We start from the raw sequence: 21,141 nt of genomic DNA, 5'->3' as shown, positions 1-21,141 counted from the left end.
TAGTTCACTCCTTGTTTGACATGGAGGGAGAGACAGTCAGCGATGGGGGGGTGGGGGGTGGGGGGGGGGGGTAGAGTGAGAGAGAGAGAGAAGAGTGCGCGCATGACCTCAGATGCGAACCCCCCCCCCCCTATCAAATGAAAACACAGCTAGCGAACAGACGACTGCGGACGTTATTCTTTTGACGTCCCGCGACGGACAGGTCAACGGAGAACACACAGGGGACAAGTCGGCCAATCCGATTAAGGGGAGCGGACACAAACACACTCAATGTGGCCACAACCAATCAGTGACGCCGGACAGCATGCATACCAATCACAAAACAGGGAAGGCCGTCTCCTAGGGAACACACCACTGCATTCTACCCTACGGATGAGTGCAGGACAGAGTCCCAGCATTCAGAAACACACGGTTGCTATTGTGTACGTGTGTGTGTGTGTACGTGGAGGGGATATACACAGGGGAAGGGGTAAAAGTGAAGAGAAGGGATGAAGGGAGGAGAAGAAAGGAGAGGAGGAAGAGGGGGGGAGGGGTGTGAGTGTGTCTGCATGCTGACATTGATTTCGTTAGCATGCCACAGGTGAAACAGATTTAAGGGAGATACCGGGAAGGGGTCAAAGTGACTTGTCAGAATTAATCTTCGCCTTCCTTGAGGGCATCTTCAGCCTACCCTCAATGCACATAGTACGCCAGCCGTAACCGTTTGGGCAAAATGCCACTCATTCGGGTTTAGCTGTTATGAAGCCTTTAAAAAGCCTGCGTAGGCACTGTGAAAACAAACTACAAAACGAAAAAAACCTATATCCATCATGTTAAATATTACTAAATCATCTAAAAGTTATACTTTTTTTAGCGTTATATATTTCTAATTCATCTAATAGAAATACTTTAAAATCTTGTTATATGCTTCCAATTTACAGTGGGGAGAACAAGTATTTGATACACTGCCGATTCTGCAGGTTTTCCCCACTTACAAAGCATGTGGAAGTCTGTCATTTTTATCATAGGTACACTTCAACTGTGAGTGACGGAATCTAAAAAATACAGAAAATCACATTGTATGATTTTTAAGTAATTCATTTGCATTTTATTGCATGACATAAGTAATTGATACATCAGAAAAGCAGAACTTAATATTTGGTACAGAAACATTTGTTTGCAATTACAGAGATTGTACGTCTCCTGTAGTTCTTGACCAGGTTTGCACACAGTGCAGCAGGGATTTTGGCCCACTCCTCCATACAGACCGTCTCCAGATCCTTCAGGTTTCGGGGCTGTCGCTGGGCAATACAGACTTTCAGCTCCCTCCAAAGATTTTCTATTGGGTTCAGGTCTGGAGACTGACTAGGCCACTCCAGGACCTTGAGATGCTTCTCACTCCTTTGTTGCTCTGGCTGTGTGTTTCAGGTCGTTGTCATGCTGGAAGACCCAGCCACAACCCATCTTCAATGCTCTTACTGAGGGAAGGAGGTTGTTGGCCAAGATCTTGCGATACATGGCCCCATCCATCCTACCCTCAAGACGGTGCAGTCGTCCTGTCCCCTTTGCAGAAAAGCATCCCCAAAGAATGATGTTTCCACCTCCATGCTTCACGGTTGGGATGGTGTTCTTGGGGTTGTAGTTATCAGTCTTCTTCCTCCAAACACGGTGAGTGGAGTTTAGACCAAAAAGCTCTTTTTTTGTCTCATCAGACCACATGACCTTCTCCCATTCCTCCTCTGGATCATCCAGATGGTCATTGGCAAACTTCAGACGGGCCTGGACATGCGCTGGCTTGAGCACGGGGACCTTGCGTGCGCTGCAGGATTTTAATCCATGACGGCGTAGTGTGTAACTAATGGTTTTCTTTGAGACCGTGGTCCCAGCTCTCTTCAGGTCATTGACCAGGTCCTGCCGTGTAGTTCTGGGCTAAACCCTCACCTTCCTCATGATCATTGATGCCCCATGAGGTGAGATCTTGCATGAAGCCCCAGACCGAGGGAGATTGACCGTCATCTTGAACTTCTTCCATTTTTCTAATAATTGCGCCAACAGTTGTTGCCTTCTCACCAAGCTGCTTGCCTATTGTCCTGTAGCCCATCCCAGCCTTGTGCAGGTCTACAATTTTATCCCTGATGTCCTTACACAGCTCTCTGGTCTTGGCCATTGTGGAGAGGTTGGAGTCTGAGTGTGTGGACAGGTGTCTTTTATACAGGTAACGAGTTCAAACAGGTGCAGTTAATACAGGTAAAGAGTGGAGAACAGGACGGCTTCTTAAAGAAAAACTAACAGGTCTGTGAGAGCCGGAATTGTTACTGGTTGGTAGGTGATCAAATACTTATGTCATGCAATAAAATGCAAATTAATTATTTAAAAATCATACAATGTGACTTTCTGGATTTTTGTTGAAGTGTACCAATTATAAAAATTACAGACCTCTACATGCTTTGTAAGTAGGAAAACCTGCAAAATCAGCAGTGTATCAAATACTTGTTCTCCCCACTGTCATTAATGTTATATATTTCTAATTCATCGATTGGTAATACCGTCATTCATATTATTTATTTCTTATTCACCAAAAAGCAATACTGTCATGTATGTTATACCCTGAACAAAATTATAAACGCAACACTTTTGTTTTTGCCCCCATTTATCATGAGCTGATCTCAAAGATTTAAGACTTTCTCTATGTACACAAAAGGCCTATTTCTCTCAAAAAAATTTCACAAATCATTCTAAATCTGTGTTAGTGGGCACTTCTCCTTTGCTGAGATAATCCATCCACCTTACAGGTGTGGCATATCAAGATGTTGATAAGACAGCATGATTATTGCACAGGTGAGCCTTAGGCTGGCCACAATAAAAGGCCACTCTAAAATGATAAATGGGGGGCAAAAACAAAAGTGTCGCGTTTATAATTTTGTTCAGTGTGTATTACTTATTCACCTAAAGGTAATACTGTCATTAATGTTATCAGAGCTTCTCCCCCCTTCCGCAACTCCACCCATGTCAGAATCCAGTGAGTTAGTAGCAGAAACGGAAACGGAGGCATTTCAATCTGGGATGGTCAATAAAACGGCATTAACAGTCAGTCAGTCATTGTAACAGAGAGGATGGCTGTTCACACAGTGACGTAGTGGTGGGACCCTACCTGGGGCCAACTGCCACTAATGTCCTGAAACACTATTCTACAGAGAGAACAAAGAACAGCTATGGTCAACCTGATAACACACACACGCACCCACACGCACGCACGCACGCACGCACACATCACACGCAGGCAGGCTGGCAAGCACGGGGGTCAAAATAGGCATAGAGCGGTCTATTCATGAATGTATAGAACTTTGAAAAGGATGTGTGCTAGACAGTGGGATTTTTTTATGCGCGCCCTCCCTTCAGTGGGATGTTTTATTCAGCGCCCTCCCTTCAGTGGGATGTTTTATTCACGCCCTCCCTTCAGTGGGATGTTTTATTCGCGCCCTCCCTTCAGTGGGATGTTTTATTCACGCCCTCCCTTCAGTGGGATGTTTTATTCGCGCCCTCCCTTCAGTTGAGATGAGTCACTCAGAACGAATGGGCGCCTGTGTTGCAGTTACTATCGATGTATATCTCGTAAGAAAGTAACGATGTGACAAAACGTGTGCGTTCTGTTGTAAAGTTTGCTATATCACCCACGTATACACAGCTCTATGCACACGCGCACACCCAGGCGCACGCGCACACACACACTCAGAAATACTGGCAGACAGGGAGGGGTGGGAGGGGTGAGTGAGTGAGAGAGAGAGAAAGGGAGAAGTATACTCACATAGATGTCTGCCGCACCGTAAAAGCCGTCCTGATACATCACGCTGAGAGAGGGAGGAGGAGGGGGATGGACAGGGGACAGGTGGTGGAGGAGGACGGGTGACGGATGAGGACAGGTGGTGGATGAGGGTGGAGGGGTGCGGTGAATAGACACGAGTCGGGAGGAGGAGTCACCGAAAAAGCACCGGGAGAAAGGTAAGGGAGTGTGAAAAGAGAGAAGAGAGGAGAGAAAAGGGGTTTGAGAGATTAATATACACACGCGTGCAACATGCAAGATAAAATACCAATTCCCTCATCGGGCCAAAACCAGCGCGAATGGCTGGATTTGCTGCACAAGCAGGCCACTAACCAGCGCTATATATATACACTAACTGGCAGCAATACTACCGCAGAAAACCGACACGGCAACAAGGAAATGGTATTTCAGTGCAACACAAAACTAATGCAATCAATTAAAGTGGATCTGTTATATCACACCATGCAGCAGAATAGTGCGTGTAAAACAGTGAATAATAATAATAATAATAATGAACACCAACCCCGGGTACGCAGGGATGGCGGGCTGGGGAACAGCTGCCCTGACAGCGCTGTAGACCGGCCGGCCACGACCCCGGAGGTGGGCGCCCCGAAAGGTGGCGGCCGCCTGGGCTGCCTGGGCAGCGGGGTAGGGGAAGCCCGGGACTGTGAGGGACAGGCCAGAGAAATCAGAGAGGGGCAAAACAACAGACAGTTAGACTACAGAAGACAGGAAACGGGTCATTTTCATTGTTGAAACCGGAATCTCCACCGTGGGCCGATTATAAATGGCTTGAGTTAGCGTCATGCAATAGGGCGCCCCCCCCCCCATATCATGATGAAATGGTCATGAAAGCGTCTTTGCTAACATCGCCACTGTAATGATGCAGGCAGGCTAACGATGGTAGCATCTCTGCTAACATCTCCACAGTACTGATGCAATTAGGCTAACTATGGTAGCATCTCTGCTAACATCTCCACTGTACTGATGCAATTAGGCTAACAATGGTAGCATCTCTGCTAGCATCTCACCAGTATAGAGCTCAGGACTGTACATGGCTCCAACCATTGGACTCAACTTCCACCCAGCAGCCGGGGAAGTCGAGTTCAGTAGACCTGTTGAAAGGTTGAGGTAACGGAAGATCAAGGTGGAGAGAAATACAGAACAAGTTAGTTTTAAGGGCCTAGGCTCAATGCCTGAACTGCACATTTATTTTCCACACCAATTCAGCTCAGCTCAGCTCATTTTAACCCAACGACCCATGAATTACTGCCCCAATACTCAAGCAGACATCCACCACAACTTACTGCAAGGAACTGCACAATAAGTTAACATAGCCAGGGATTCAAGCTGAAAGGTTTAGAAGATATTCAGAAATAAAAACAACAGCAGCAGCTTTACCATAAGGTAGAGCGGCAAGCCCCTCTCCTCCGTTTGAATACGGGGTGACCATCTTCTTATTGGTCATCACCCTGGCAGTGGCATTGTTGACCTGGATGTCAGAGAGGGGTCAAAGGTTATGGCAACATGACATGTGATCACACCAGACCAGGGTAGAAACATGCACGGCGTGTTTGACGTCTGTAGCCCGACCACGCAGAATGGACAGCGAGACAAATTCAAACTACAACAGAGAGGGATTCACATACTGGAAATGCAAATGACTACAAATACTTTATAAACGTTCCACTATTTTACACAACTTAAGTGCAGAGCTTATTCATGTACAACTCAAATGAACTGCAATGACTACGCAGCATACATTCAAACATTATTTAAGTACATCCGCTTAAGTGACTGTCGTACGAGTGTGAGTGACCGGGTTTGTTTACAAAGTGAGGGCTTCATCGCCTCATCTGATGCGATGTGCAGTGACAATATTTGATTGATACGTGCGTGTTTCTTTTGAAGGGGAAAAAAAAAGGACTTTGTGAGTATTGACAGGCAGCTTCACAAACGTACAATCATTTGACCAGACGCACACAAATAAATAAATCAAAACATTTCAGATGAAGGCATTCAAAAGAAATCCAAGGCTATTCCAGGCAATGCTACCTTAAAAAGAGGGGGAGAAGAGGGGAAGTAAGCTTCTCTGGAACACGATGCACAACGTTTCATTACTTGAGGTCATACACAGATTAAACGCAGCCAATCAATCAAGAGCGCATCACATGACCAGAGGTGAGCAAAAACCAGCCAATCAGCAAGCGTCAGATGTAGCAAATAGACCAATCAAAAACATTCTGGCAGCCCTCCCAATCAAGTCATACACATCATACAAAGAGAGGGGGAGGGAGAGAGAGAGAGAGAGAGAGAAGAGAGAGGGATGCAGGAAGAATAGCCAGTCCACATTTAAAGACGTTGGAACACACAAATAATGAAGGGAGAGAGAAAGTGAAAAGAAATCATCCACATGTGCAATCCTTTTTCCCCCATGAACAAAGAAACGAATACCAAGATGCTTAACAAACAAAACACACAGAAAACATCTTTGACCGTTTGCCTATATGAGCTCTATTACATGAACAGTAAGAGAGAGAAAATATAATCAAATAATAATTAGATAAAGAGATATACGATGGGGGGATGCAAATGTCATTCCTAAAAAACAACAATCAAACCATGACCGTGAAACACTGCCAGGCATTGCAAATCAGTGTCACACACTAAAAAGACCTAAAAGCAGACACCACCATCACACACCGTCCAAAACAAAACCACTACTCAGAAAAGGAATAGGACATCTCATGAAAACAGAGCGTTTGGCCACACAACATCAAATAATATAAAAACCTGATTAAGAATCGGAATGAATGTTTTTTTATAGCTACACCCCACAGGTTTCCATGGGTTGCCGGTATGCTGACATGCCGGTAAGTTTTAGGTCACTACGCTGAAATGACTAAACATGTAGAGCCAACAACCAAAATAAAGGAAACACCATTTAACTACGTTGTTGGGCCACCATAAGCCATCAGAACAGCTCTGAAGCAGATAAGAAGAGATTACACAAGTGCCTGGGGGTCTTGGAGGCACGGGACACCATTCGTCCACACAAAACTCTATAACTAAGTATATCGCTGAAAGGGGCAGAAAATAATTTCCCAGGTGCTGCTCAAAAATGTCCCGTAAGCTCAGTAAACATGAAGCTCCTGTTAAACATGGCCTGACTATCATCTGTCCGATTTACTGAGAACTTCGTGGGGAACACTTCCCAACATTTATATGCACAACACTTAACTGCTTAATGAAACACATCTGTGTGAAAGCACCTGCCGAATGAGTAGACGAGTATGAGAGCAGAGTTGAGCAGTTGGAAAGCCCATTCATCTCCAGGTGCCCAAAGTCCATTTTCCTTCCCCACGGGAAAAAAAAATCCACACTCATAGGGTCGGAAAAAAAATAATGACACTTCACACGTTATCTGTTCGGAAAACTATTTATCAAACACCCAATCTACGTCTTTGACTATCTAGGTTACCGTTTGGTTTCGGAGGCTGAGAAGAAGCACTCAACAACTCAGACGCTTGCCTTGGCCTATGCCTGAATCTGAAGAACGGTGATGAAGAAAACTGAAAAGACGGGGCAGAGCATGCCGGTCTTACGGCTGAGGTACCTGACTGAAATTGGGGTGAGAAAGACGGCCGCCATCGGCAAAAACCAATTCAGCCCGATCTGCACCCAAGCCAATCACACACACTCGGGGACCTACACTCCTGTGTGAACTGTTCCCACATTCACTAAAGTGTTTCCTTTATTTTGATCATTACCTGTACGTCACTAACATTCGACTAAGCTTGTAGAAAAAACATTTTGAAATGACACATTTGTGAGAAGGGGTCGACTAATTTCCGCCCTCACCGCCACGGTAACAACGACAGCCAGTGCACCATTCGAACTGTCTGGGTGAAAAGACGGACTTGAAGATCTACAGTCCGACGCACAGCCTATCATGCTTGAGCATGCCAATCCACTAGGCTACGAAAACACACACTACCGATTCAAAGCCAAGGACTTTCTTTTTTTAAAGACGGTTATAACGTGAGATGACAGTAGTTCTACAGGATACATACACACAGGAGACATAATCAACCATGCAGCAGGTAAGAGCTATACGTATGATTGAATGCAGTTAAGAGTGGTGATTGGAAATAATGCACAGAGTGGGAATCATAGTTGCGCTTGCGGATGCATTTTATATCAGGTTATCTTAACATTACATTAGGAGGCTGGTAGGCCATGCGGTCAATGCCATTGGCTTGCTAATCTCACAGTCAGCATTTTATTTGCCAGCTCCACAATCAGTCACAGGATTAGCCAATCGGACCCTTTCAATCGAACCCCAGCCGGGTCAAGTAGTCTATCATTGTGTTTTTTTTCTTTTTTGTGTAAGGGTGCACTTTAACTTTATTTGGCAGATGGGGGGGGGGGGGGGGGGGGTCATTCAAAGACGATGCCATGTGTACACAACTTACCATTGCTGGGGGAACGGCGTGAGGACACGCGAGCGGTTACCGTGGAGACTGACAACAACAACACAGAAATCATCAGGGGGGAAATAGAAAAAAATAATATATATATATATATATATAATAAGAAATGAGGAACCAAAACAAAAAAAAACACAGCCAACGAGGTAATGAAAAAAAGCCACCATCCCCACCCTGAGGAAGTGATGTCATGGGGTCATGAGTCAACAACAGTCACAGGCGATTGGTCGCTGTGTGACATAAAGCTGACCTCTATTGATGTGCTGTGCTATAAATAGTCACTACATGAGAAAGTAGAAACAGACTCACACATGGGGGGTGGGGACTCGGAAGGGGTGGGGGTGTTAAGGATCCAGTAGCCTATGAGTCAGTCAGGGAAAAGTCCCCGCTCAGAAGCACGTAAACCTCATAACATTCAATAAAACACTACTTGGCGGAAACACTTAAAAAAGGAGAATGAAGAGAAAAAGAGTGGGTGATGAGGCACCAACAAGGGAAGACAGACTGACTGGCATGAAATGAAAGATAGTGGTCAGAGAGAAAGAGAGAGAAAGAGTGAGAGAGAGTGAGAAAGAGAGAGTGGGAGAGAGAGAGTGAGCTGAACAGAAAAAAAAAAGGGGGGGGGGGGCTAAGACAACAGAGTACAGCTGTATCATCACACACACACACTCACATCATCTCTCCCTCTCTCTCTCTCTCTCTCTCTCTCTCTCAAACGCCCACTTCCTCACCCACATCCACACAACAGAGAATAGAGTGGCCGACACTTGAGAGCATGCAGTAGAGCTCAAAATAATATGGACATAAAAAAACAGAAGCCAGCAGGTGCATGAGGTCTCCTCCAGGACCTCCCAAGTCATGCTGACAGGCACGGAGAGGAATCATGGTCATTCCATTCGTATTCGGGAACTACTCTTGGGGGGGGGGGGGGGGGGGGGGGGGGGGGGGGGGGGGGGGGGGGGGGGGGGGGTTGTAAGTGATGGCAATGAGGTGCCTGGGAGGTCATTAGTGTAAGATCGCCTTTATGGAAGAAGTTCTAAAGCAGACCCGGAATCTAGACCCAATCCGAAAAGCAGACTGAAACACATCACGGAAAACACACAGCGAAGGGCAGTCCCATTCCAATACTGCCCCGCACCCCACCGAGTCCAACCGCATGCAGCGACATCGACACACGGCAACGTCCACTACGGCAGCCAGGCGCACCGGCTCATGGCGGAGCACACAGGAGTACGGACGCCAGAGGCACAAGAGGGGGTCCCCGGGAACTGTCGTCTTCCCGGAAAACTGCGGCCCATGCAAAATCCTCCCGTGAAACAAGAGCAGGCATGGTTGTTCGGAAAGAACAAAACAAGGCAGAGAGAGAGTGGGAGAATCCCCCCCCCCCCCCTTAGGAAAACAGCTAACGCAACTGAACACCAAAACGGCCCTGTCGTCTGATTTTGCAGTTGATGGTGATGATTGATAGCATGCAACATCGTAAGCAGTGTTCTGATACTCGGTGTGTCAAAGGGTGTCAAGCACAACATCGTTGGCACACCGTCCTGGTCGCCAGCATGCTTCGCAATCCAGGCAGACCCACGGAGCTGAAGATCGAGAAGTGTGAAATGGACAGAGAACAAATCAGGAAGTGACGTAAACCGAAACTTTGTGAGTGCTGACATTCCTCTGCGGGACCACTGGACCATGCTACAACAAAGCCGGTGGGGGTGGGGGGAGGGTGTGGGGGGGGGGGGGGGGGTTGGAACACCGGACTTCCCGGAACCATTAGAAACAGACCAGCATCCGGATCTCATTCTCACGGCTGAACATGGGACATGGTGAGAACATTTATGGCCGCCGTTCTCGGGGGTGGGGGGGGGGGGGGGTGGGGGGGTCAATTACCTCAACCTTGCGTCCTTCCACCAGAGTGCCGTGGAGAGAGGATCTGGCTTTCTCCGCGTCGGCACTGGTCTCGAACGTCACAAAGCCAAAACCCTGGAGAGGAAACGGGCAGGGCATGGAAAGATAAGGTGGACGGAGATTAAGAAATCTGCCAAAAAATATGCCTACGCCGTGCCGAGCAGCATGTAAAAGCAACTCAAAGTGTGAAAGGTGTATTCATTTCGGCGTGCCCAGGTCCTACCTTTGATCCTCTCTCGTTGAATATGATCTCCACGTCAAGAATCTTTCCAAATTGCTGCGGGAACAAAATAAAAAGGGAGGGGGGCGGGGTCAAACCCATTTCACTGCAAGCCACTGCGTTAAAAAATGCCATTCAACAACTGAACACAAGGCGTCAGTATCGTACAGGACAATAAACAAACATTGATTGTGCACTTCGTCATGCTGTCTATTCCCCAGTCTTCTCTTCCCATTTCTTCTGCTAGACACTAAAACACTGGTTTAAAAAGAACGTACGTACCAGACCCCAGATTGCCCCTTAAATCCCAAGCTAATCCTCTACGCTACATTTTAGCAGAAGGGGCAATAGGTCTCATACCCCAAACATCTGCCGGAGGTCGGGGTCTCGGAAGCGGAAGGGGATGTTGGAGACGTGGAGGCGTTTGGGGGTCCCCTTCTCTGAGTCGTCCCCAATGGACCCCCCGCCGCTACCCCCTCCTGTTGCAACTAACTGGCCGTCAATCTGTGAGGTCACATCTGACTGCTGAGGGCAAGAGGAAGAGAGAGAGAGAAACGCAGAGAGGTGTAAAAAAAATAAAAAATAAAAGGGAAAGAGCGACAGAGAGAGAGAGACAAAATAAGCAGGGGGGGTTTAGTAAAGGTTTAATTCGGGCCATTCACAGCATGAACCCAACTCCCCCCCCCGGCATATGAACAGCTCAAAGGGCCAGACACTCACTTGGGTGTTCAAGCTGTTGGGGGCGCTGGTCGGGGGGTTAGGGCCAGCCGGTCCGGACTCCACCGACCCCTGCGTGCCCCCCGCCGCATACAGACTGGCCCCGTACTCCAGGGCCAAGCCGTTCTGCGGAGGCGGAGGGGGAGGAGGGGGGAAGGCTGAGAAAGGTGGGGGGACCAGCCCCTCTTGGCCACCCGCCGCATCCTGAGAGCCCTAGGGGGGGGTGGGGTGGGGGGGGAGAGGTGAGTGGTCTTAAGTGAGCGGCTGGCGTTGCTCCATCAAACGCCTTCACCCGCACAGGGAACACGCCAGAGGAAACATCGCTAGGACAAGGTAAGTCCACTTCCCTAAGAGGTTCAGAACTACAGGGCACGGATATCATGTTTCCCTTACAGCCGGTGTGTGTGTGTGTGTGTGTGTGTGTGTGTGTGTGCACCATTAAATATTCACTACAGGTCCATCTATTATTAAGGGTCAGCAGCACAATAGATGGCGAACAACTGACGCTCCCACCGACACACACACACACACACACACACACATACACACACATGACGACGACGACGAGCAAATGCCCGCGCGCCTAAACGCTCACAATGGGCGACTGTTGGAGGCCGTCTGTCTTCTAATCCACAACCACCCCAAATACTCTGGTAAACACAGACACACAACCGAGAATTCCTAGCGCTCTGTCAGAGGGGTATCGCTACCTTACATGGTAACAGCGCTGACAGAGAAGAGACCGAGACGGGGGGGGGGGAGAACGGGAGAGGTGCAGGCTGACAGAAAAGGCATGGGGTGGGGGTGGAGGGCTCTCTCCTGCTGTGTGATACCACACATCCCCATCCCAGAGGGAGCATAGGACAAGAAACAGTGTGTGTGTGTGTGTGTGTGTGTGTGTGTGTGTGTGTGTGTGTGTGAGCGCGCACGCGCGCTGGCCATCTGTCTCAGCCCCTAAACTTTCTGTACCTTGCACCTGTGACCAGCTGAGGACGCACCTTTTGATTCTGTCAAACAAAATATCCACAACAAAGTCATCCCAGCCCCCAAGGCCCTCGACACATCATGTCCTTCACTACTCAATACGCTTGGTACAGCTGATCGGCCCCCGGGACAAAACAAATGCTCAAATATTGAGAAACGCAGGGCAACGCTGAACTTTATCATTTGGCTTCATGGCATCCTGCGGTCTCTGTAGTTGCCTACTTTAAATCAGGACCCCTTCTGACCTGACAGACATAGTGTGCTACTTCGGGGAAGCGGATGGCATTTGGGACACCATCCATGTCAACAGGACTTACATCCAGTGGTTAGTGGGTCGGCTTTGTTATGGGATGCTGACTGCCTGGAAGGTGCCTGGTGGATTAGACAAATAAACTATAGGAGAGACAGAGAGAGACGCAGAGAGAGAGAGAGAGAGATGCAGAGAGAGAGAGAGAGATGCAGAGAGAGAGAGAGATGCAGAGAGAGAGAGAGAGAGAGAGAGAGAGACACACAGAGATTCAGCAAAGAGGAATGAGCAATGGGGATGAAATAGAGGAATGGATGGAAAGGGAAGGACTATGTGTACGTGAGAGCATGTATGCGCATGTGTGTGTGTGTGTGTGTGTGTACGCACACGTACAGCATCTTCCTGTGTTTGTGTGTGTGGTTGTGTAAGCAGTTCAGCAGAGCCTGTGATTCAGAAGCAGCATCTGACTTACTTTCGGGTCAGTTAGCGCCGGCTAGCTGGAGAGTCTGAGGATGTCAGAATCCGCACTGCTCTGACTGACTGCGGCAGTGTCACCGCGTGCGTGTTTGTGTGCATGTTGCGTGCGGGTGAGACCGCGGCGCGGCTAAGCGCTAACCGAGCCAGAGATCTAGGCCATTTCACATGAATAATGACTTCTCAGGGTTCTCTTGCCTAATGGGTGGACGGCATTATGCCACAGACGCATGGTACAGGACAGTGGTGCCCAGCCAAGTGGTATTCTATAGGCAGTCCAGAAGGGCAGACAATGCAGGGGGTTTACAGAGTACAGCGCCGCAGTCCAAGCACAAGCATGCGCACACGCGCACACACAGAAACATTGACTATACATTCTTGGCAAGTTTACCAGCTGTGTTTTTCTCTCACGTTTTTATCTATGAGTTCGTGGGCAAAATAAACCACTCCCCCTTTTTGTTAAATAATTCCATCCACCAAAGCCCCCCCCCCCCCACACTTCCCTAATCTCCTCCCCCTCTCTCCGCTGCTGTTCTCCCTGTCGTCCCCCTCCTCTCCCCCCTTCTTTTTTTACGCTTCATAAAATCCAGACGGGACCCTTGCATCCCCCCCTCACCCCATCCCCCCCAGTGTGTCAATCAACCTCGCTGCCAGGCAGCCTCATAGCAACAGAACACTGGCTGGGCCTTAAACTCCTCCCACTCCTCTACTACCCCATCTCCTTGTAGGGTAACATGTCCGCTTGTCATAAAGCCCCTCCCACTCCAACCCCCCACATCCATTTCCTTGTAGGGCCTTGCATGCATACCCCAGACCCCTCCCCAGAACTAATCACACACACACACACACACACACACACACACACACAGTCATCCCTCCTGTTTTAATGATCCGTCAGGCTCCAGTGCGACTTCATAAAAGGTGCACATTCAAAACAGACGTTGGTTGACAGGATCTGTCAGTCAATACTGCTTAACTTTACAAACACACACACACACGCACACGCACATGCAGGTGAGCACACAAACAGATGCACGCAAGTGCGTTGACCAGATGCATTACGTCCCTCCTCTTCAACTACACCGCCTTGGCTGCGAAACGGGTTAACCTGGTTCAGAATGAGAGGGAGCGAACGGTATTCTGACAGGAACACGGCTTTGCCATGTCCGACATGTTCACGTGCACACAGGGATCATCGCGGTACGGCCAACAACGCCACGCTTGTCAGCAGCGGGGAGCCAGGCATGCCCATTTCAGAAACCGCTCTCGTTTGGGAAGTGCATCATTGGTTTTTCGACAGCAAATCCGTTTAGTGCCGCCATAGAGCGAATGCTAATGAGCGTTCTGAATTGACCATGGGTACACCATTTCCGCGATCCAATAGTAAAAGCTTTTTCAGCATCAATTTGATCCATTATTACAATATTTGAAGCCCGTAACATCGTGTGTGGTTCATGTTGTTACACTTCCTAGTGACACTTTACGCTTCACTATATAAGTGACTCGGACTGTCATAGCAACAAGACAAAAAGAAAACCTTTTCAAGAAATGGAGCAGAATAAAAACAGTCTAGTACTAGCACTGTAGACATATGAAGAAATGCAATATCTGAAAGCTATTAAGCTTCTGACCTCTACAGTTCACCACGAGAGTGCACGCACATGCACGCCCACCCACGCCCACACACGCCCCCCCCCCACACAAACACACACACACCACACAAGACCTTTTACTATACTTGAGAGGACCAGATGTCCATATGTAAACCATGGACAATTTGGAAAAGTGAGGACATTTGGCGAGATCTCACCAACAAAAAAAAAAAAGAACATTATAGGCTTCAGGTTTGGATTTCTATTCATATTTAGGATTTGGGGTTTCAGTGTTATGCTTTGGGTTAGTTTTAGGGTTAGGATCCAGACAGGGTAGTTGTTTTATAAAGCGTTGCTCCACACAGGTACGCTAATACCACGTGTGTGCGGTGGAATAGATTAGGAGTCTCTCCCAGGCCTTAGGGCACACACCTGGGTGGGGCTCTGCAAATATTTCTCTCTTTTCTCCCCCTCTTGCTCTCACTGCTAGGTTAGCCCGGTTAGCACAAACAGCTATGCCCTAAAAGCGCATAATAAGCAAAAGCCGTAATTTAGTTTGCACAGTGCTTTCCAGTTAATGGGAATGGCAACATTGGAATTCAGAGAACTGCCGAGTCAGCGTTCCAGCGTTCCTGTTGCATCACACAACAAACTAGCTTCATCCGGTGACCCATGAGACAGCTCAGAGTCTATAATATGGCCACAGTCGTCCACCTCCTATATCACTCTGTCAGTCTATTTGGAAGTAACCAATCCTTTTGAAACAACCGGGACCCTTGCCGTCCTCTCCGCCAAAAAAAAAAACCAGGGGCGGCAGTCTGTCACCTTTTAAATCAATTCCCATTCCCCTGCTCTCCTTTTCTCTTCTCTCCCTCTGCCGTCCCCATCCCCCTCTTTCTGGGGCTCTTAAAGGAAAAAGAAAAAACATTGAGATAACAGCTGCTAAGGCCCCAGGGAGAGGCAGAGGGAGGAGGGAAAAGAGGTCAAACTGTAAAGAGAGCAGGATTCCAAGGTGCAGCTGAAAGTGTACACGCAGACACAGGCTGGGTCGAGTAGAGCGCCGGGCAGACACACACACACACACACACACACACACACACACACACACACACACACACACACACACACACACACACACACACACACACACACACACACACACACACACACACACACACACACACACACACACACACACACACACACACACACACACACACACACACACACACACACACACACACACACACACACACACACACACACACACACACACACACACACACACACACACCTGGAACGCATGGAGCGGGACAGACAGACAGAACCCAGGTAGTGTGGAAGTCAGACAGACAGGTGGAAACACATGAAGCAGCGCAGACAGACAGGTGGAAAGCACAAGCGCAGGGCAGTCAGACAGACACAGGTGGAACACACACACAGGACCACTGAGTCACTGAAATATTATGATATGACACACACACACACACAAACACACACACACACACACACACACACACACACGCGAGTCACCACTGACAACAATGTGCATGCGTCTGGGTCAGAAAGATTAGAGAGGGGGTTGTTGGGTGAGAGGAAACCGAGAAAGAACAACTGTTCTTGGGGCACCTGCCCCTTTCATTCCCATAGGGGGGATGTATAGAGACAGCTGCAAGGCAGGAAAAAAAAAAAGAACGCCTTTACCTCCCTCTCACGTCTCGACTCCCTGTCCTATGGTCAAACACGCCTGGAGCTCACCGCTGCCTCGGTTACCGGTTACTGGTCATCCAATAAATAGCATCTTTCACCCACGCACCGTTTCCCTGCTCTCCGAAATATTTCTACATCCACTCTACACGAATCAATGGAGCACACCAGGGACGTCCACCAAGGCAATATACACACGTGTGTAGAGGCCAGGTGATCACGCCATATGCATGCTTCATTTTGCTACCAAATCAGAAATGTAGCCTGTGTTAATACAAGAAGCCCAAGAGCAACCGTAATGATGCCGTGACATTACAACAGAAAACGCACGCAAATCATTAAACAATATGAAGTCTTTAAACGGCTCCCGTGCCCGTCCCTCTCCGCGTGCTCCACGCTCCGCCAGTGTTTATTTCCTATTTACCAAAGCTTCTGACTGATGATTGGGCGAAAAGCCGTGCGCCAAACAATCCCACTACAGCACCGCTAATGTACAAGGTATCATGCTTGACAGTCGGCGCACTTGTCAGTTGCACCGAATTAAGAATATCCGCAAAAGAACTGGCAAACCCGGTTTATGTAATTTAATTGTCTGCAATTTATAAATAGCAACGGAAAACACAGCCGAACAAGCCATGCAGAGCGGGAGGGCATTTCAAGACAGGAACTCACCGACAGCACGGAAGGATAGTACAGCCCCATCATCGTATTTGTGCAAAAACTCGAAAATATCCGGTTTCACCTCCCTCTCCTCCTCTTCTCCAGCTCCCTCTCTCCTGTCTATCCGCCTATCCTCACAGATTCAAAATCTCCCTCTCTCTTCCCTTGCTTGCTCCGTATACCCTGCCAATCTCCACCTCCCCACCTCCTCCTCCTCTCTGTCCCTGTCACACGCCCCACTCCTCTTTTCTCTCTCTCTCTCGCTCTCTCTCTCACTCTCTCTCCCTCTCGTGCTTTTCTTTCCCTCTTCCCCCTGCCTTCTGTTTCGCTGCTTTGCCCTTGCCTGCTTACTGCTCATCTCCCTCTGCTCTCCTCCTCCGCCCCCTCTCACCCAGATAGCCTGACGCTCCACCACCCCTCCTCCCCCTCCTCCCCCTCCTCCTCCTCATCTGCCCCTCTCCACCAACCCTCCTCCCCCTCCTCCTCATCTGCCCCTCTCCACCACTCCACCTTCTGCCGTGCTCTGTCACACCTGCAAACTTTCCCCTCCCCTACATTACTCACACACTCTCTCTCTCTCTCTCTCTCTCTCTCTCTCCCTTTCCTACTCTGTCTGTGTCGCAGTATCTCCCTCCCCCTGTTCTCTTTCTGTCCATGTAGGTGAGTTAAACTGGGGCTGCTTGGAGAGACAGCAGAAGGAGGGAGACTGCACGCAGGGAGAGAAAGAGTGAACAGAAGCTGGTATCCCTCCAGACTGTTTTCCTCAGACTCTCTCCAGTCCCCTGCGTGACAAAGAGCCCCCCCCCCCCACACACAGCCTTTGATCGGCAATCGTCCCCTTGTCCCCTCGTAAGTGACTGTTTAGCACTTGGTCGTTGGGGGGAGGGCTTCGTGACAGACTTACTCGAACACCCCCCCCAAACACACACACACAGCGCTTCTTTAAGCGTGGACACTGACGAATGAAAAAAAAAAACAACGACAGCGTTTCTTTTCAGTGCATGGCTACCTAACATTCGTGCTCCCCGAGCTGTCACTCCCACGCTAGGCGGCGCGGGTGAACGCGAGGGCTGCCCGTGCTGTTGTATGCACGCCGTCGCCCCAGCAGCCAAGGTCACGCTTGTCATGTCACGCAGATATGCATGTAGACGCGGAGGCCGCGGAACCCGGAGAACATTTCGTGGACGCCTCGATTCCGCGCATATATTGTCACCCGAGTGGAAATGGCCGTCAGCGATTGTCAGCGGCAACCGTGGAGAGAGGGACGGGGATGAGGGGATTACGGAAAGAGAATCGAGGATGAATGGAGGATGATCTGAGGATTAACAACACCAACTAAACCGCCTAATAACACAATCAGCCATTAGCACGGCCAAGTAAATGCACTGGACATACGGTGCACATGCTGCCACACACACACACACACACACACACACACACACACACACACACACACCGAAGACCTGTAGATTACGTTATTAATGTATGGGCTGTGTAGGTCAGTTAATGTGCTGTGAAAGTCAACGCCACCATTTGTGTCGGACATTGAGCGAAGGGAACGCTACTTGTGAAGGCTACTTGGCCAGCAAGCAGTTAGCCATATCTATCTTTTGAAGGCTACTTGGCCAGCCAGCAGTTAGCCATATCTATCTTATAAAGGCTACTTGGCCAGCCAGCAGTTAGCCATTATCTATCTTATAAAGGCTACCTGGCCAGCAAGCGAGCCATATTCATCTTCACATCTGGGTATTGAGTTACATAGAAATTCTTCACATATCTGAGGGCTACCTAAGGGCATATTGGAGAGCAAAATGAAGCTAAAGGAGAACAATTACCATGTAAAGCCACATTGACAGAGATAATGGAAGCAGGTTACAAGGAAGGTTACGTGAAACTGTCAGCTTTCCACATTCCAATCTACATCACCACCTTGTGGTTTAAAGAGCTTAGTATTTTGTGTCTATATATAAAAGTGGACATTGGAGGACATTGATTGAAATATATAATAATATGCAAATTTCTCATACATATTCAGTGATGTTATTTATAGACCATAGGCTTACTTGACTGTGAGGAGGGTATCCATGGTATCCACAGGTCAAGGGGTCATTGTTCTGAAAAAGAAGAGAGCAGACATTAAAAACATGAACAACAAACCAATCTACTTCATCCAGCATAAAACACAAAAGGTCCCCAACTACTCAAACATCATTTGTTTTAAACCACACATCGAAGTTTGAACCGTTAAAGGGGTTTCAGTCCTATAATCTAATTCTCTTCCAGTCCAACCTTCCCTAATGTTGACCATTGCTTCCAGTTATTCATCCCTGCCAGCTGATCATCCCTGCCAAGCGGATCATCCCTTCCTCCCCGTGCATTCAGTGTTCCAGTTAATTGTTACATTAATGGCCACCCTAATCAAATTAACTCAGCCTGGGCCTTACAGCACGCCTTCGTCTACTCCACTCAAACTCCTGGTGTTTCCTCTTTCTCGTCCCCTTTCACACCAGTAGTCCTATTGTGTGCACGTTAGGACAGATGTCAGGAAGGGGAATGAGAGAGGGAGGGAGAGAACGAGGGGGGAGAAAGAGAGAGAGAGAGAGAGAGAGAGAGATTGTCTACCAACAGATCCTAAATCAAAAATAGGTCACAGGTGTCAGGGAGAATAGTGCCTCCCTCACATCATGTGCCCCCGACGCTGCCAGTGTCATCTCATATCTCTGCCACATTATAATTGGCAGCGGTGGGAACACAGAGGGACTCAACAGGAAGATTTAGGCTAACTACCAAACAGTCGGTGAGCACGTGTCACTGCCTAGTGCCCCTAACTGGCTCTTCCACCCCCGTCCAGTTGAGGATGGGTTGCTCAATGTTAATCAAGCCGTGACAGAATATTATTAAAAAGAAGCACTTGTAACACGCTTCGTTCACACGCGTAACACCACACGCCGGGCATTCATGGAAATGTGTCCCATTAAAACCCACAATGTGCTTCCCTGACGACAACTGCTGCGCGCTAGGTTTGCGGGGGGGGGGGGGGTTAAAATATATTGGCTTGGCTGTGTCCTCTGTCGTGTCGCTACATAAAAACATCAGCCCCTAGTCTCTTATGACCCCCCCCCCCCCCCCCCCCGCCCGGCCCTCTCCCCACTCATCTCCCTTTCATCTGGAACCAATGTCCCTTTTCTGCACTGTCTCCAGGGGGAACACTTTGCTCCGCGCGCATCAAAGCGTGAGCCTCCACGAACAGAACTGGAGCCATCTACCTTCGGCCGCCGGCGGTGTCAACAAGACCGGATCTTGAATAGAATTTAAAAAGTACAAAGTAGCGTTGGAGAGTTGCTGCACACGTACACTGCAATTCAAGTCAATCTTCTAGAAAGCCAAAAACATACTTAGGGAGTGCAGACTTGGGAGGCAACGGTAAATTATTTATTGCTTTTTAGAAGCCTGCCTAACATGAATAAAGTATAAACATCTATTTGAAATGGAGGGTAAACTCCCTGAACTGTGTCGTAGCTATGAGGACTGATATTCGATCATACTAGTCAAATGCAGGCACATTTTTAAGGGGCACCGCAAAATGGGATAATTATGTTGAAAGAGGATGGGGGGGAAGGGCCGGAACGAGACCAAAAAACACATCTGGAATAAATATCTGTGGAAAGGCTCAAAGGGAGGGTGACCCAGAAGAACGAAGGGATGAAAATGGGGGAGGAGCGGAAAAAAAGGGAGGAACCCGGGCTAGAAAATGAGGGAGGAACCGTGCTAGACAAATAGAAAAAAGGGAAAGGGCCCATGGAGTCCAAGAAACAGCCCACAGGAGACAAGGTCTGGGTCCCAAATGAACCCTATTCCCTACAAAGGACTGCTACTCTGTTAAAACGTAGTGCACTATGAAGGGAATGGGCAGCCGTTGTGGACGCCCGTGAGGACAGAGAGACAGTGAGTCATACATAAGCAGAGTCATGCGCTTAATTTCTTTAAGGAGCAGCGATGAGAGGGGGAGGGGAGAGCTGTCCGAACATTGTGTGTCACTCGTGTGCACGCTATCACACACACACACACACACACACACACACACACACACACACACACACACACACACACACACACACACACACACACACACACACACACACACACACACACACACACACACACACACACACACACACACACACACACACACACACACACACACACAGGGGCTTGCTGTAATCAAACACTCAAAATCACCCTACAGCAGCTCTCAAAAGTATTCAGATTTTGTTGCTGATCAACTCAAAGACTCACTAAGGTCAAAGTAAAAAATAAAAACCGCAAATAGATCGAAATGAATTACAAAT

At 48.5% G+C, this 21,141-nt stretch overlaps 1 protein-coding gene across 8 annotated transcripts in view; it reads right to left on the bottom strand.

The window, feature by feature from the left end:
- The window catches only part of rbfox2 (RNA binding fox-1 homolog 2), a 29,173-nt gene that overhangs the window by 1,595 nt on the left and 6,437 nt on the right, over nucleotides 1–21,141 (bottom strand). Inside the window, exons 2-11 of one of the 8 annotated variants that reach the window (XM_029122235.2) lie at nucleotides 18,856–18,906; nucleotides 11,132–11,341; nucleotides 10,772–10,936; nucleotides 10,415–10,468; nucleotides 10,174–10,266; nucleotides 5,201–5,291; nucleotides 4,831–4,914; nucleotides 4,323–4,488; nucleotides 3,785–3,827; nucleotides 3,131–3,167 (exon numbers count right to left, since the gene is read on the bottom strand). In XM_029122235.2, coding sequence (XP_028978068.1) covers nucleotides 3,147–3,167; nucleotides 3,785–3,827; nucleotides 4,323–4,488; nucleotides 4,831–4,914; nucleotides 5,201–5,291; nucleotides 10,174–10,266; nucleotides 10,415–10,468; nucleotides 10,772–10,936; nucleotides 11,132–11,341; nucleotides 18,856–18,906 — 978 coding nt within the window. In that variant the 3' untranslated portion in view covers nucleotides 3,131–3,146. Of the gene's footprint in view, nucleotides 1–3,130; nucleotides 3,168–3,784; nucleotides 3,828–4,322; nucleotides 4,489–4,830; nucleotides 4,915–5,200; nucleotides 5,292–10,173; nucleotides 10,267–10,414; nucleotides 10,469–10,771; nucleotides 10,937–11,131; nucleotides 11,342–16,804; nucleotides 17,189–18,855; nucleotides 18,907–21,141 lie in introns of those variants that run through there. The other 7 variants (XM_029122233.2, XM_029122231.2, XM_029122232.2 and 4 more) reach the window with 7 other exon arrangements.

The sequence above is a fragment of the Esox lucius genome, chromosome 9, assembly GCF_011004845.1.
Source record: "Esox lucius isolate fEsoLuc1 chromosome 9, fEsoLuc1.pri, whole genome shotgun sequence".
NCBI classification, from domain to species: domain Eukaryota; kingdom Metazoa; phylum Chordata; class Actinopteri; order Esociformes; family Esocidae; genus Esox; species Esox lucius.
Note: the sequence above shows the minus strand (reverse complement) of the source record. Positions and strands in the feature narration are given on the sequence as shown.